The sequence below is a fragment of the Elaeis guineensis genome, chromosome 2, assembly GCF_000442705.2.
Source record: "Elaeis guineensis isolate ETL-2024a chromosome 2, EG11, whole genome shotgun sequence".
NCBI classification, from domain to species: Eukaryota; Viridiplantae; Streptophyta; class Magnoliopsida; order Arecales; family Arecaceae; genus Elaeis; species Elaeis guineensis.
This window is the reverse complement of record NC_025994.2, coordinates 89,840,495-89,853,273: the sequence shown is the minus strand read 5'-3', so window position 1 is coordinate 89,853,273 and position 12,779 is coordinate 89,840,495. Positions and strand designations below refer to the sequence as shown.

Here is a 12,779-nt window from a genome sequence, read left to right as displayed (position 1 = left end):
TGGGTACTCGCAAGCGAAAGTGTACTGAAGCTAAGCTGAATTGGACGAAGCGAAGTATCTTTTTCGAACTACCGTATTGGAAGCAGCTACTACTTCATCATAATTTAGATGTAATGCACATTGAAAAGAATATTTGTGATAATATCATCGGTACTGTATTGAATACTCTAGAAAAAATAAAAGATAGTACAAAAGCTCATCTTGATCTGTAGGAAATCAGAATCCGATCAGAGTTGCATTTATTTCATCGAGGTGAGAGATTTTTTATGCCATTTATATATTATTTGCTGTTTGGAGAGGAAAAAAATTTTTGTGGATGGTTCAAAATCGTAAAGTTTCCTGATGCATACATTTCAAATGTATCGCGGTGTGTTGGGAACAACGATGGTAATATCTTTGGTATGAAAAGTCATGACTCTCATGTGATGATGCAACATTTGCTTTCTGTGGTCATGCATGGCTATTTGGATGGTGATATTCAAATTGCATTGATTGAGCTGGAAATATTCTTTCGAAAATTATGTTGTCAAAAATTAAAGATTAACTTATTTGAGAGATCAAAGAAAGATATCGTACTCATTCTTTGTAAGTTAGAAAAAAAATTTTCATGATTATTTTTTGATGTTATGGTGTATCTGACTGTCCATCTTCCAAAGAAAGCTCTTTTGGTCAGACCGGTATATTATTAATGGATGTATCCTATTGAAAAGTAAAAAAGTTATACATATTTTGTCATATCAATTATAAGATGTAAATATATTTATAAAATTTAAATTTATTTTTGTTTGCAGATTCTTATGCACCTTAAAAAAATATGTGCGCAATAAAGCAAGACCTGAAGGGTCTATAGCGGAAGCATATGTAGCTACCGAATCTGTCACATTCTGCTCGATGTATCTTGATGATATTGAAATAAGATTTAATCATGCAGATCGTAATACAGACCGTGAATGGGATGACAATGAGCCAACGTTGTCTATATTTAAATAAATGGTTCGATCTATTGGTGCAAGAAAATTTGAATTTATGGACGTGAACGAGCTATCCAAGGCATATTTTTATGTTCTAAATAATTATGAAGAAATTGAAGATTTTATTAAGTAAGTATTATCTTACGATACTGTTTAATGATCAAAATTTTTTTTTTATGTCGGTGTAAAATTAAAAATTATAACTTCTTGCAGTGAGCACAAGAGTATACTATGTAGAGAGAATAATACGGATGCTGATGATCGACATAGGAGAGAATTTGCAAAATGATTTGGTGATCTTGTAAGTTGCATTAGTGATACATTATTTATTTATTTATAAATAATATTATTTCAATCAATATAATTTTTTATCTTATGATGCAGATGAAACATAAGTATTTCAATAAAGAAATGGATGCAATTGATGAGTTATATGATTTAACATGTAATCTCGATCGAAAGATTAATCACTACACATTCTGTATCATTGGAGGAATAAGATTTCACACAAAGGAGCCTGAGATGCAACGACGGATCCAGAATAGTAGAATTGCTACAACAGGATATGAAGGAGATGAAGAGATTGATTATTATGGTGTACTGGTAGATATTATAAAACTGAAGTATGGGTCCAGTAATTCTGTATTTTTGTTTCAATGTGAATGGTGGGATATTAGTAATAACAAGATTGAGATTCTTATCGATTCATAATTTATTAGTATAAATCTTGCATGAACATAGTACCAAAATGAGCCATACATATTAGCAACTCAAGCGAAACAAGTAATATAGTTGAAGGACCTAAAGTATCAAGGTAATTGATATGTCGTACAAAAAATAACACCTAGAGACGTATATGACATACCAACTCAATTAGAGATGGATAAAATTTTAGATTTACATGAAGAGATAGCTTTTCAGCAAGAAGAACAAACATCAGCCGAATTTTTGGTTGATGAAGAACTTATAACGGCAACTTTGAATAAGGCTGATCTCCCGTCCAACAAAATTGAAGCTGATTTTGTATCTAATCTGGATGAGTCGGAGGGCGACGATCAGTTCATAAATGATGATGAGATAGAAGACGATACATATATCGATTACTGTGATTCGGACGAGGATCTACACATCGAGAAAGATATGAATATTGATGAGTAGATCTTTATTCTTCGTTCAATTTTGTGTTGCAATAATAGTATGCGATATAATTATATTCATTAGAATGTTATTTGATTATTATTATTATTATATAATATTATATTTATTTACATCTCAATTCTTGCAGATATGGCATCAGGAGATAGATGTCGACGATCGCGTTTACAGTTACCTGCAGACAGCTCGGAGGTTGAGGTGTCTTCATCGATCTCCATGGCCTCACTGGTCCAGTGTCCTGCACTGGCAGGTCCTAGTGAGCCGACTACGTCTGAGCCAGATCCTAGTGAGGCGAGTCCCAGTGAGGCTAGTCCCAGTGGTCTTAATCATTACACTTTATATATAATCAAATTTGATTCTTTTATTTAGATCATACTAATGATTTATTTATTATTGTTTCAGGTCAATCTACATCGATGGTCAGGTGAGGGCGAGGTCCATCGAAAAATCTTGCTTTAGAGCGTTGGAGATGTGAGCATCTGGGACAGCATCTCCGGATAAAGATACCGACCGGCTACACCAGACCCATTAGGGGATGGGGTGTGAGCCATGGCAGACCGAGCTGGGCATCATATGCCGCAGCTATGCCCCGATGATGCTCTTCGATTGACATCATGTTGTCCCGGCTTAGACACAGATTTTCTATACCCACTTACAGATAAAATAAATTATATTATGAATATTTAATTTGCATAGTATTCTTCTAATATTTGTTATTGGTAGGGTGTATTTGACATCGTCGATTTCAAAGATGATCGTGTGAGGCGAACGATCAATATCTATCTATCCTTGCACTTCAAGGATTATCGCGGTCACATGCATCAGCATTGGTACCAGATGGTACAAGCTGATGGACAGGAGGTAGCACGACTGCAGCCCTATGACAGCATCATCATGAATGATTGGACTACCATATGCCGGCATTATGAGGATCCGACATATCAGGTTACATATCTAAATTTTTTTTTAGATTTTAATGACTTAATCATTTATTCTTAAATTATATTTGTTATCTACTAATTTTACTGTTAATTTTATAGAGACGATGTGCTCAGAATGCGACGAACCGGACGAGACAGACCGTACCGTATTATGGGGGTTCGAGATCATTTGCTCGCCACATGGAGCACATGGTATGTATTTTTTAATTTTTAATTATGATATATTTTTTTAATTATTTAAATTTTTTTAAATAATTCTTAAATTGCAGAGAGATGCTGAGAGTGGCAAGCTTCCTGGTTGGATCGATATCTACTAGCAGACCCACCAGCGACGGTCGGGAGAGTGGACGACGGGGAGCGAGGAGCTCTTTGTAAATTTTTTCAATTAATTTTTTATTTATAATTTAATTTTTATTAAAAAATTAAAATAACTCTAATTTTTATTTTCAGGATCGTATGACCGATATGAGATCCCAGCCTACCCCTGAGGGCTTGACCGCACCTACAAATGATGAGATCTGTGATCAGGTGCTCCGTACGAGACCCTACTATGTTAGGGGTCTAAGATATGAGATCACTACTCCTTCATCTTCACGATCATCTAGGACTGAGATCCATTCTACGTGCCAGGCTTGATTGATGGAGGTGCAGAGGCAGGCTGTCGAGGATCGATAGTAAGCTGAGCAGAAGCTGACTGAATGCATTGATCAATATCAGTAGTTTTAGATCCAGATGATGGATCGGATGGCACAGATAGAGCAGACGATCTAGATGCTGAGACAGCAGTAGGTCGGTCCGAGCTCCATCATCGGTCCGAGCTTCGTCGAGCATTCCCCATCCCCACCCCGTTCTCCACATGCCGATATGTGACGGTTCTTTGATGTATTTTTTTTTAAGCTCTTGTAATTTTAATTTGATATAATAAAATAATAAAATTTATTTATCATTTTATTGTGCAAATTTTTTATTCAAATTTTTTAATTTATAAAAAATATTATTCATATAACTTAAAAAAATATATCTAAAATTTAAAAAAAATAATTAGTGATGGAATTATTACCGACGAAATATTCGTTACAAAAAATTTATCAAAATGATTTAATTTTTTAAAAAATATATAATTTACAGTGATGAAAAATTTTCATCACAAATACTTATTAGCGACGTAAAGTTTCATCAAAAAAATATTTATTTATGATGTAAATATTAGTCGCTAAAATTTTTCAATTATTATTTTTTATTAAATAAAATTTTTTATGACGAAACATTTTCGTTGCTAAAAGTAAATAATAGCGATGAATATATTTTTGTCGCTATTAATTATTATTAGCGACTGTTATTTTTGTTGTTAATTATTTTTTTTACGAATAAGTTTTTTTATTTTTTATTTTTTACGACTAAAATTTTTGTCGCAAATTAATGTTATTTACAACGAAAATAGTCTTTTCATCGTGAAATATTATCAACGACGGTATTTTTTACGACGAAATTGTAGCGACGAAATTTTCATCATTAATTATTATTAGCGATGAATTTGGCTTATTAGCGACGAAAATTTTTCATAGCTAATAACTTATTTTCTTGTAGTGCCACTAAAGAGGACACCTCTAACTCTCTCTTCCTCTACTTTTTTGTGTATACTTTTTTCATACAAATGAGACACCAAAGGTTTTTTTTAAATAAAGCAATATGTTTTAAATAAAGCACTATGTGGGTGGGAGCTTGACTCCTATCTTAACTTAAAATAAAAAATCTCTGTCAAAATTTAGTAAGAAATAATAGAGTAACACTAGGAATAGAATCCTAAAATTATTAAAATTAATGAGCAACTAAAAATAAAATTTTAATTGAATTGAAATTTGACAATAAATCTCTATTGAAGTGCATATGCAATGTAAAGCGGCAGAACAACAAAACCACACGAGGCAATGTTTACTTCGAAATAGCAAGGGACAATTCGACCGGACATAGAAACATAAGGATCAAAATTTCAAGCTAGACGTCACAACCTTTGACTGGAATGATAAGAAAGACAAATTCATGAGGCGGATCCTTGACTTAAGGTGTCTACTTTTATGGGTCAAAAATTTACGACAACAATTCCAAGTTCCACTGCACAGTGTATGAATTATAAGAAGCATAATATATAATAAAAATCTTTGGTACTGCAAATAACTGAAAGAAGAAGATGATCAAAGAATGTGCAAACAATTCGAATGTTCCAGCAAATTAATGTTTTTTCCCTTTTTTTTTTTTTTTTTCTGAGTAACTCAAGTTCTAACAAATGCTAGAAAAGACAAATTCTCCATATAAAACATTTTGATAGCAGAATTATTGCTCTTTGTTCTTTGTGTGCACAATTATAGGGCTCCTCACGCTGTGCTTGCCATCAGACCATATAACTGAAGCAGATGCAAGGGAATTCATCCCATGCAGTCGCCCAGAAACAGTCACGACAAACTTTTGATTCTCGTGCAATTTTCTAAATGATAATTGGTTGGGTTCTACAGTGACCTTTAGTTTGGGATCTGAGCTAATTCTTGCTGTGTATTTGGAGTCCTCTTTGCCAACATTGGTGACGGTTCTCAAGAACTTTCCTATGAAGGGCTTGTCCAATTTAACAAACAAAGCCATGGTAGGGTAGTTTAGACCCCTTGCACTTCCCTTCTTGCTCTTGGAACAGCTGCTCTTTTCTCCACTTATGCGTCTAATCATGGATACATTGTAACCTTGGTCACATAACATTTTAATATAGTCCTGTGCAGTAGCATCATACACCAGACCAGGATTAACTGCCTTTCTTGGGTTGACTTGGCCAGCTCCATAGGCCAGTTCAGCATCCTGATGGAGCGAAAGGTTCATCGGAGAAGCTGCATTACAAATCAAAGCAGAAGTTACCCCACCAAACTCGTTCATTAATTAATATCAGCATATGAATATGTGAGGGGGCTTGCTTGTTGGTAATGGATAGAGGTAATTGTGTGCCATAGAATATTTGAAAGTTGGTAATCAATTTAATTATGCCAACTTTACCGACCAAGATCTGTGCATTAGGGGAATACCAGTCGTGACAAGAGCAGACATGATGGCTGCAGGAGACCACTTCGGGTGAAATGACTTCACGTAAGCAGCAGCGCCAGTAACATGAGGGCAGGCCATGGAAGTTCCTGATACGATGTTGTACATAACCGATCGTGTGTCATTGTCATATTCTGACATGGAGGCTTCCGGAGACCAGCCGGCCAAGATGTTAATTCCTGGTGCACTAATATCAGGCTGCCAAGTATTTCGTCATTGTTAGTAAAACACAGCCGGATAGTTCAATCTAATTACGTGGGACAAACTCACGTCCTTGAGCCAATTCTGGCTCCCTGAGACAATGGTCCACGTCTAAGCCATGCCCGAGCTACAAGGGATAGAGAATTTGAGGAAATGTTTTACCTTCAAAATATCAGGTGTGATTATATTTGGCCCTCTCGATGAGAACGAAGCAATAACAGGAGCAGTAGAATCGAAGACGGCTTCACTTTTATGTATATTAGCCACAGGATTCCTGTTCCAAGCTCATTTCGAAGGAATCTATCAGTGATGGGCTCCTGGAACTGCAGATACATATGGTTCTTAAAACTTGGCAGAACTTTGGAAGCTGAGCTTACCTGGTCTTGTTGATGTACTCAATCAGACTACTGCGCTCGGAACTGCTCACAGTCAGGGCTGGAAGAGGGTACGAGAATGCGAAATCGATATCAGTACCTAGCATAACTACTCCCTCAGCGCCAGCGAGAAAAGGACCTGATACATCAGCACTGGTTCCACAGAAAACTATTTTCCCTTTCACCATGTCTTGCGTCAAGTTATAACATGTCCTGCAGGACACCAATGGGAATATGAAAACAAAAGCTGATGACGGAAATTAAGTTCTTGAGCTTGTTAAAATATATGAAGAGGATATATAAAGAGATAAACTAGCCTAACCGTTTTATATATCTTTGTAATCATTTCATCATCTCAATGAAATGATAAAATGGGAAACCAATTATTTCATACTCAAAATAATAATGATGAGAGATAAACTAACAGCATTACCACTCAGCAGATATGAAAGGGTAGGACCTCTTCTCTGTAGGAAAAGTATTGATAGAAGTTCCCTGTATATGTTCAAACAGAAATATTGTGAAGTTCTTGCATGCAATGCATGCCGCCATTCCTTAAACTCTAAAGATCGATTGAGAAAGTTAGAGATTAGGAAATCCAACTCATCCTAGGGAACTAACTTACCACAATGGTCCTTCGATTTCCCATTACCAATTTGTCTATGATGTGTCTATCAGTGCTGCTAGCCGCTGAAACCAACATCCATGGTGCAACGTTAGAAACTGTCCCACGGTCCGGTCCATTGTTACCTCCGGAGGCTGATACTAGGATCCCTTTCCTCATTGCATGGAAGGCCCCAATGGCTATTACGTCATTGAAGTAGTCTTCTGCAGCATAGCTCCCAACTGAAATGGATATGATGTCAACCCCATCGGCGACGGCATCGTTGAATGCTGCTAAGATGTCATGTTCTCCGCATACTTCCCAACATATTTTGTACACAGCAATCCTGGCGGATGGCGCTGCACCTCTGGCGGTCCCTCCGGCGAGGCCATATAGGCTTGTATTTTGCACACTGCGGCCGGCCGCAGTGGATGCAGTGTGGGTGCCATGGCCATCAAAATCACGTGCAGAGTCTTCACTGTCCGAGGATTCACTCAAGCTATGGTAGTAGCGTGCTCCGATAATTTTACTAACATAACACAATAACCATATTAGCTTGGTGACTAGCGCGACTAATAAACAAGAAAGCTATATATGCTCTATATAAAGGGCGTGGTGGGAAAAAAAAAAAAAAAGAGAGAGAGATGAGCATACTTGTTGCATTTTAAACTTATGCAAGCTCCCTTCCATTTACTTGGTCGTGGTCCCACACCTTCATCACTAAAAGATTTAGATTCTGGCCAGATCCCAGTATCCAACATTCCGATTATAACATCACTCTCCAATGCTGGGTTCCGCCTAACGGTCTCAGGGAAGCGTAGGAAATCCCATGATCTTGTGGTGTGGGGTTTGAGGTTCTTGCTTGGGAAAACTGATACTATGCCTTCCATACCTTCAGATTTTATGACCACAATAAAACAATAGGGATAAAAACAATATAATTAGAAAATGGATAAAGAAAACATAGCCACAGGACCACCTACAATTTTTCATTATGTGACAGCGTAAGTCTCCCAAATCCATTGCTATTCTATGTCATTTAGAAAAACTACAGCATCAAATTTTTGTTTGAGGATGATTTGGAAGAACATACCAGCTAGTTTTTCTTTCTCTTGCTTGGTGAGCTTAGCTGCAAGTCCATTAAAGCTTCTTCTATAGCTATAAACCAAGTTTTCTCTGGCTGAACTGCACGACCAAGTCCGAATAATCAATGTTAGTCCAAGCAAGAAACGATGATGGTTAGATTGATGGTTTGCTTTCTGGGCTTCGCGGGTATAGCATGCACGGGCATGCAGTTGATCGACTCTAAAGTTAATCCATTAGGTCTTGAAACCTAACCAAGTACAACTGAGAACAATGAATTTAGAGAGAGAGAGAGAGAGAGAGAGAGAACCTGCCGTCAAGCACTTGATCTAGCAAATTAAGGTGGTGGGACTCGGTTATGTATCCCTCGGAAGGCAGGTGACCCATGTAAACGATATAGACCTGCATGAAATAGAACAATTCATCCCAGAGCCATCAAGTAACCAATTACTTGCAAAGAGGGCTATAGCTCAGTGTTTTGCATCCCTTGTCCATTAAAAGAACCTTCCACATTATATCTTAGAAGTGTTGTGCCTGACGTACTGTTGATTCTTTTCCTATCAACTTGGGCTTTTGTGGTATATACGTTATTGACATTTTTCTATCAGCTTAAGCTCAACAATGTACATCAAGCTCAGTAGAAAGATGTCATTTGTAAGTGTTTGATATTGGCACTCCTCGTTTCGAAAAGGAAGTTGTATTCTCTGGTTTTTCGTCAATGGAATTTGGTGGGTTTGAGCTCTCGTTTTTCTTAAAAAAATGACAATACTTGTATCATTTTCATAAAAATAAAGCACTTCATCTCCTGCTCAGTTATTGAGGGGAAAAAACTCTATGCTGCCAACTATGTATTGTTCTTTCTATTGAAAGAGAATTAATATTTTATTTATTAAGAAAAAAAAAATCTATACTTAAACTTAGAGCAATTATTTACTTGCTTTTTCTGAATTTTTTTTATTTATGATAGAAAACAATTCAAATATATGTCAAAAAGTTGAATTATTTTATGCGATTCTAATAGATGACTATGATCCAAATTTCAAGGATAAATAGAAGATGTATCCATATTTGTAGTGAGATGAGGTACCAATAAAATATACATTTAGGATCTATATTTGGAATAACCTGATTTTTAATTCTTCTAGTTTAAATGCCAGTGAGATCATGAGAGAGTGAGAATTCTTGAGAGAGACATCGCTAAACATTAGAGAAGGAATTTTGGTTATGTTCAGATCAGACATATTTCAGATAAAATAGACATGAACAGATAATCTAGATGGAATATTTAACCTTCAGAGGTCTTAATTTCATAGTACAGCAATAGACTTTGATGAATTCGTCCAAATATAAATTACAAAATTTTAATTTTCTCTTTTATCAATTAACATAATGTTTTGATTAATTTTCAAAACTTTGTACTATGAGTTCTAGAGATTCTACATGCAGAGTGAGAAAGAAAAGGAACCTTATGCTGCACTAATTAGCTTCCCAAGGTGACCTACCTAAAAAACAAATGCATGAAGACATCCATCCATATGTATTTATTTTTTCCAGATTCTATTTCTATATAGATTTACTTAGAATGTTTCTAACCTGTCTTTCTTCATTAGCTTCAGCAAAGGATGCACACAGAGAGATGAAGACAATGGTAGTGAGGGAAACGAGTAGCCATAGTGGATAGCTCTTGGGGGCCATACTGCGAGGATCTGTGAACACTGAGAAAACCGGAGGCACAAGAACTCAAGCAGCGCAGTGATGCACATCTAAATTTGCACCACAATATATATCACTCTTTGTTAGGTGGTCTTTGGGAGTAAAGATCGGCAAGACATGCGGGATTGTGATACCGGTTCTTACTAGCTAGCCTGGCACCGGTGCTGTCACAAACATTCTTCTATGAGATTTGTTTGTAGTTACTCTTTAACAATAAAAACAAAAAGTAACAACGTTCGTTACCAATAATTTCTTCTTATCCCATTATCATTGTTGGGTGCATGGGGTCACCGTCGCAAACTGGGCTATTATTTTTTCATGTTGAGGAAAATTTTTTTATCCATGAGTGTTTAGATCAAAACTCCCACTCCTTGAAATCATCGTAACAAACCGGCAGGGGAAACAAAATGGCCGGCTAGCAAATCTTTCTTTTCATAACTGCAATATCTTAGAGCAACAAGAGCAGATGAGATCAACTCGAGAAGAGCTCAAACAGCAGGCGGACTTGACCCTAAACCAAGAGATAGTCTTATGGAAGCACCGATCCAAAGTCCACTGGCTATTTCAAGGCGATAGAAATATACCAAATTTTGCCGTAATTAAGCGAGAGCAAGGAAGAGAAGGAAAAAGTATTGAAGATGAGCATCAGATCAAAGTAGGGCTGGGCAAATAACCAAAATCCGAAGAAACTCATCCAATCCGACCCAATAAATATCGGTTTCGGTCGGTTGAAAGATATAAATCAGATAGAATCGGGTTGGGATTTGTAAAAAAATCGGTTATTTATGGTTGATTCGGTTCCTACATTTTTAACCCGCATGAAACCGAATCTGACCAATGTAGAATTTTACAAATTCATTTTCATTTTAAGACGGCATTGTTTAGACTTCAATACTTTATTCTAAAAAACACCTCATCACCCCTCTCCCTTCTGCCACCCCGAGTAGTTACTTTCAGATGAGTAAATTTTTTCTTTTTTCTATTTTATTTTGTACAGATATAAAAATAAGTCTAAAATTTGTAACTTATAATATTTAGACTTTTGTATTAAATTAATATAAAAAATAAATAAACTTAAATGGGCCAACATTAGGCTTAAAATCAATATTGGATCAATATTAAAGTCCAAACTGACACAACCTATCCCATCCTGCTACAAACCGTTTACTTCTATTTCAAATAGTTTATACATGGTAAATGATCGACATCGGGTTGAATTTTTTTCAATCCAATTGGGTTTGGTCGAATGAAATTTTTCTCTCAATCCGAATGAACCCGACCTGTGCCCAGCCCTAGATCAAAGAGGCTTTTGTCACATATTTCTCGAGCTTACTTGGACTAAGCCCTCATAGTGATGTCATAGTGGACTGGAGCAGAATATTTTCATAAAGCCAAATAGATTTATCAAACCTTGAAGATCCATTTACAGGAGAGGAGATAAAGGATGCAATTTTTTGCCTAATGAAGGATAAGGCACCAGGTCTGGAAGGTTTCTTGCTATCTTCTATCAGCATTATTGGTCCACGATTAAGAAAGACATTTGTGGTTCGTTTAAAAGTATATATTCCAACGCAGTGAATTTAGAGAAACAAAACTACTCATTCATCTCCCTAATTCCAAAGAAACAAGAAAATTTATCTGTTAAGAATAACAGACCCATTTTTGCCTCGTAAAAGGGGTTATGAAGATACTATCCAAGATTTTAAACAAAAGATTATCAAAATACATGGATGAACATAGTTGTCAATCACAAACAGCATTCATAAAAAAAAAAAAGACAAATTGGAGATAGCTACCTTTATGCATCAGAAATCCTAAACTTTTGCAAAAGATCAAAATCGAAAGGCCTTCTTCTAAAGCTCGATTTCGAAAAGGCTTTGGACAATGTTGATTGAAGTTTTCTTTTTCCATTACTCAAGGCAAGGGGATTTGGTCAAATATGGTGCAATTGGATTGAAAAAATTCTATCAACCAGCAAACCTGCAATAATAGTAGATGGGGACCCTTCTAACTAGTGCAAACCAAAGAGATGATTGAAGCAGGGTAATCCAATCTCACCTATACTTTTCTTATTAGTGGTGGATATTTTAAACTGTTTGTTGGTTTTGGCAATGGAAAACAACATGATAAAGAGAATAGGATCATCTGAAATAGGTAAAAACCTCTACCTCCAGTTAATAACAATATGATTATTTTCTGTAAAGCAAAAAAAGAAGTTGCTGACCATCTCAAGTTCATATTATACTTGTATGAATTGGCATCTGGTCTCAAAATTAATTTTGAAAAAAGTCAATTGGTAGGGATTGGCTTACAACAGGTAGCAAAGAAAGGTTATGCAAATTTAATGGGCTGCAAAATGATTAATCTTCCAACAAAATACCTAGGTTATCCACTACATTGGAAAAAGCTTCGAGTAGCCGATTGGAGTTTCTTAGAGAAAAAGATTGACAAACAATTGGCGGGTTGGAAGAGTAAAGCCTTGACAATTGTAGGCAAATTAATGCTGATAAATGTTATAATAGGGACAATACCAACATACTAGATGTCTGCATTGAGCATTCCTTCTAAAGCAATCAAAAGAATAGGAAAAAAAAGAGGAAGAGATTCCTATAGAGGGGAAGCAAATCATGTGGGAATGGGTATTATCTGGTTAACTGGG

The 12,779-nt window shown here is 36.1% G+C and overlaps 1 protein-coding gene across 1 annotated transcript; it reads right to left on the bottom strand.

Annotated features, from left to right (window-relative positions):
- Nucleotides 1–5,398: 5,398 nt before the first annotated feature.
- Nucleotides 5,399–10,102, bottom strand: LOC109505985 (subtilisin-like protease SBT4.3). Its single transcript, XM_019851199.2, has 10 exons — nucleotides 10,001–10,102; nucleotides 8,718–8,809; nucleotides 8,418–8,509; nucleotides 7,979–8,216; nucleotides 7,346–7,853; nucleotides 7,157–7,215; nucleotides 6,724–6,933; nucleotides 6,509–6,620; nucleotides 6,130–6,343; nucleotides 5,399–5,937 (listed from the first exon to the last, which is right to left on the bottom strand). The coding sequence occupies exons 1-10, from the start codon at nucleotides 10,100–10,102 to the stop codon at nucleotides 5,399–5,401; spliced, it is 2,166 nt and encodes a 721-aa protein (XP_019706758.2).
- Between the last annotated feature and the right edge of the window lie 2,677 nt (nucleotides 10,103–12,779).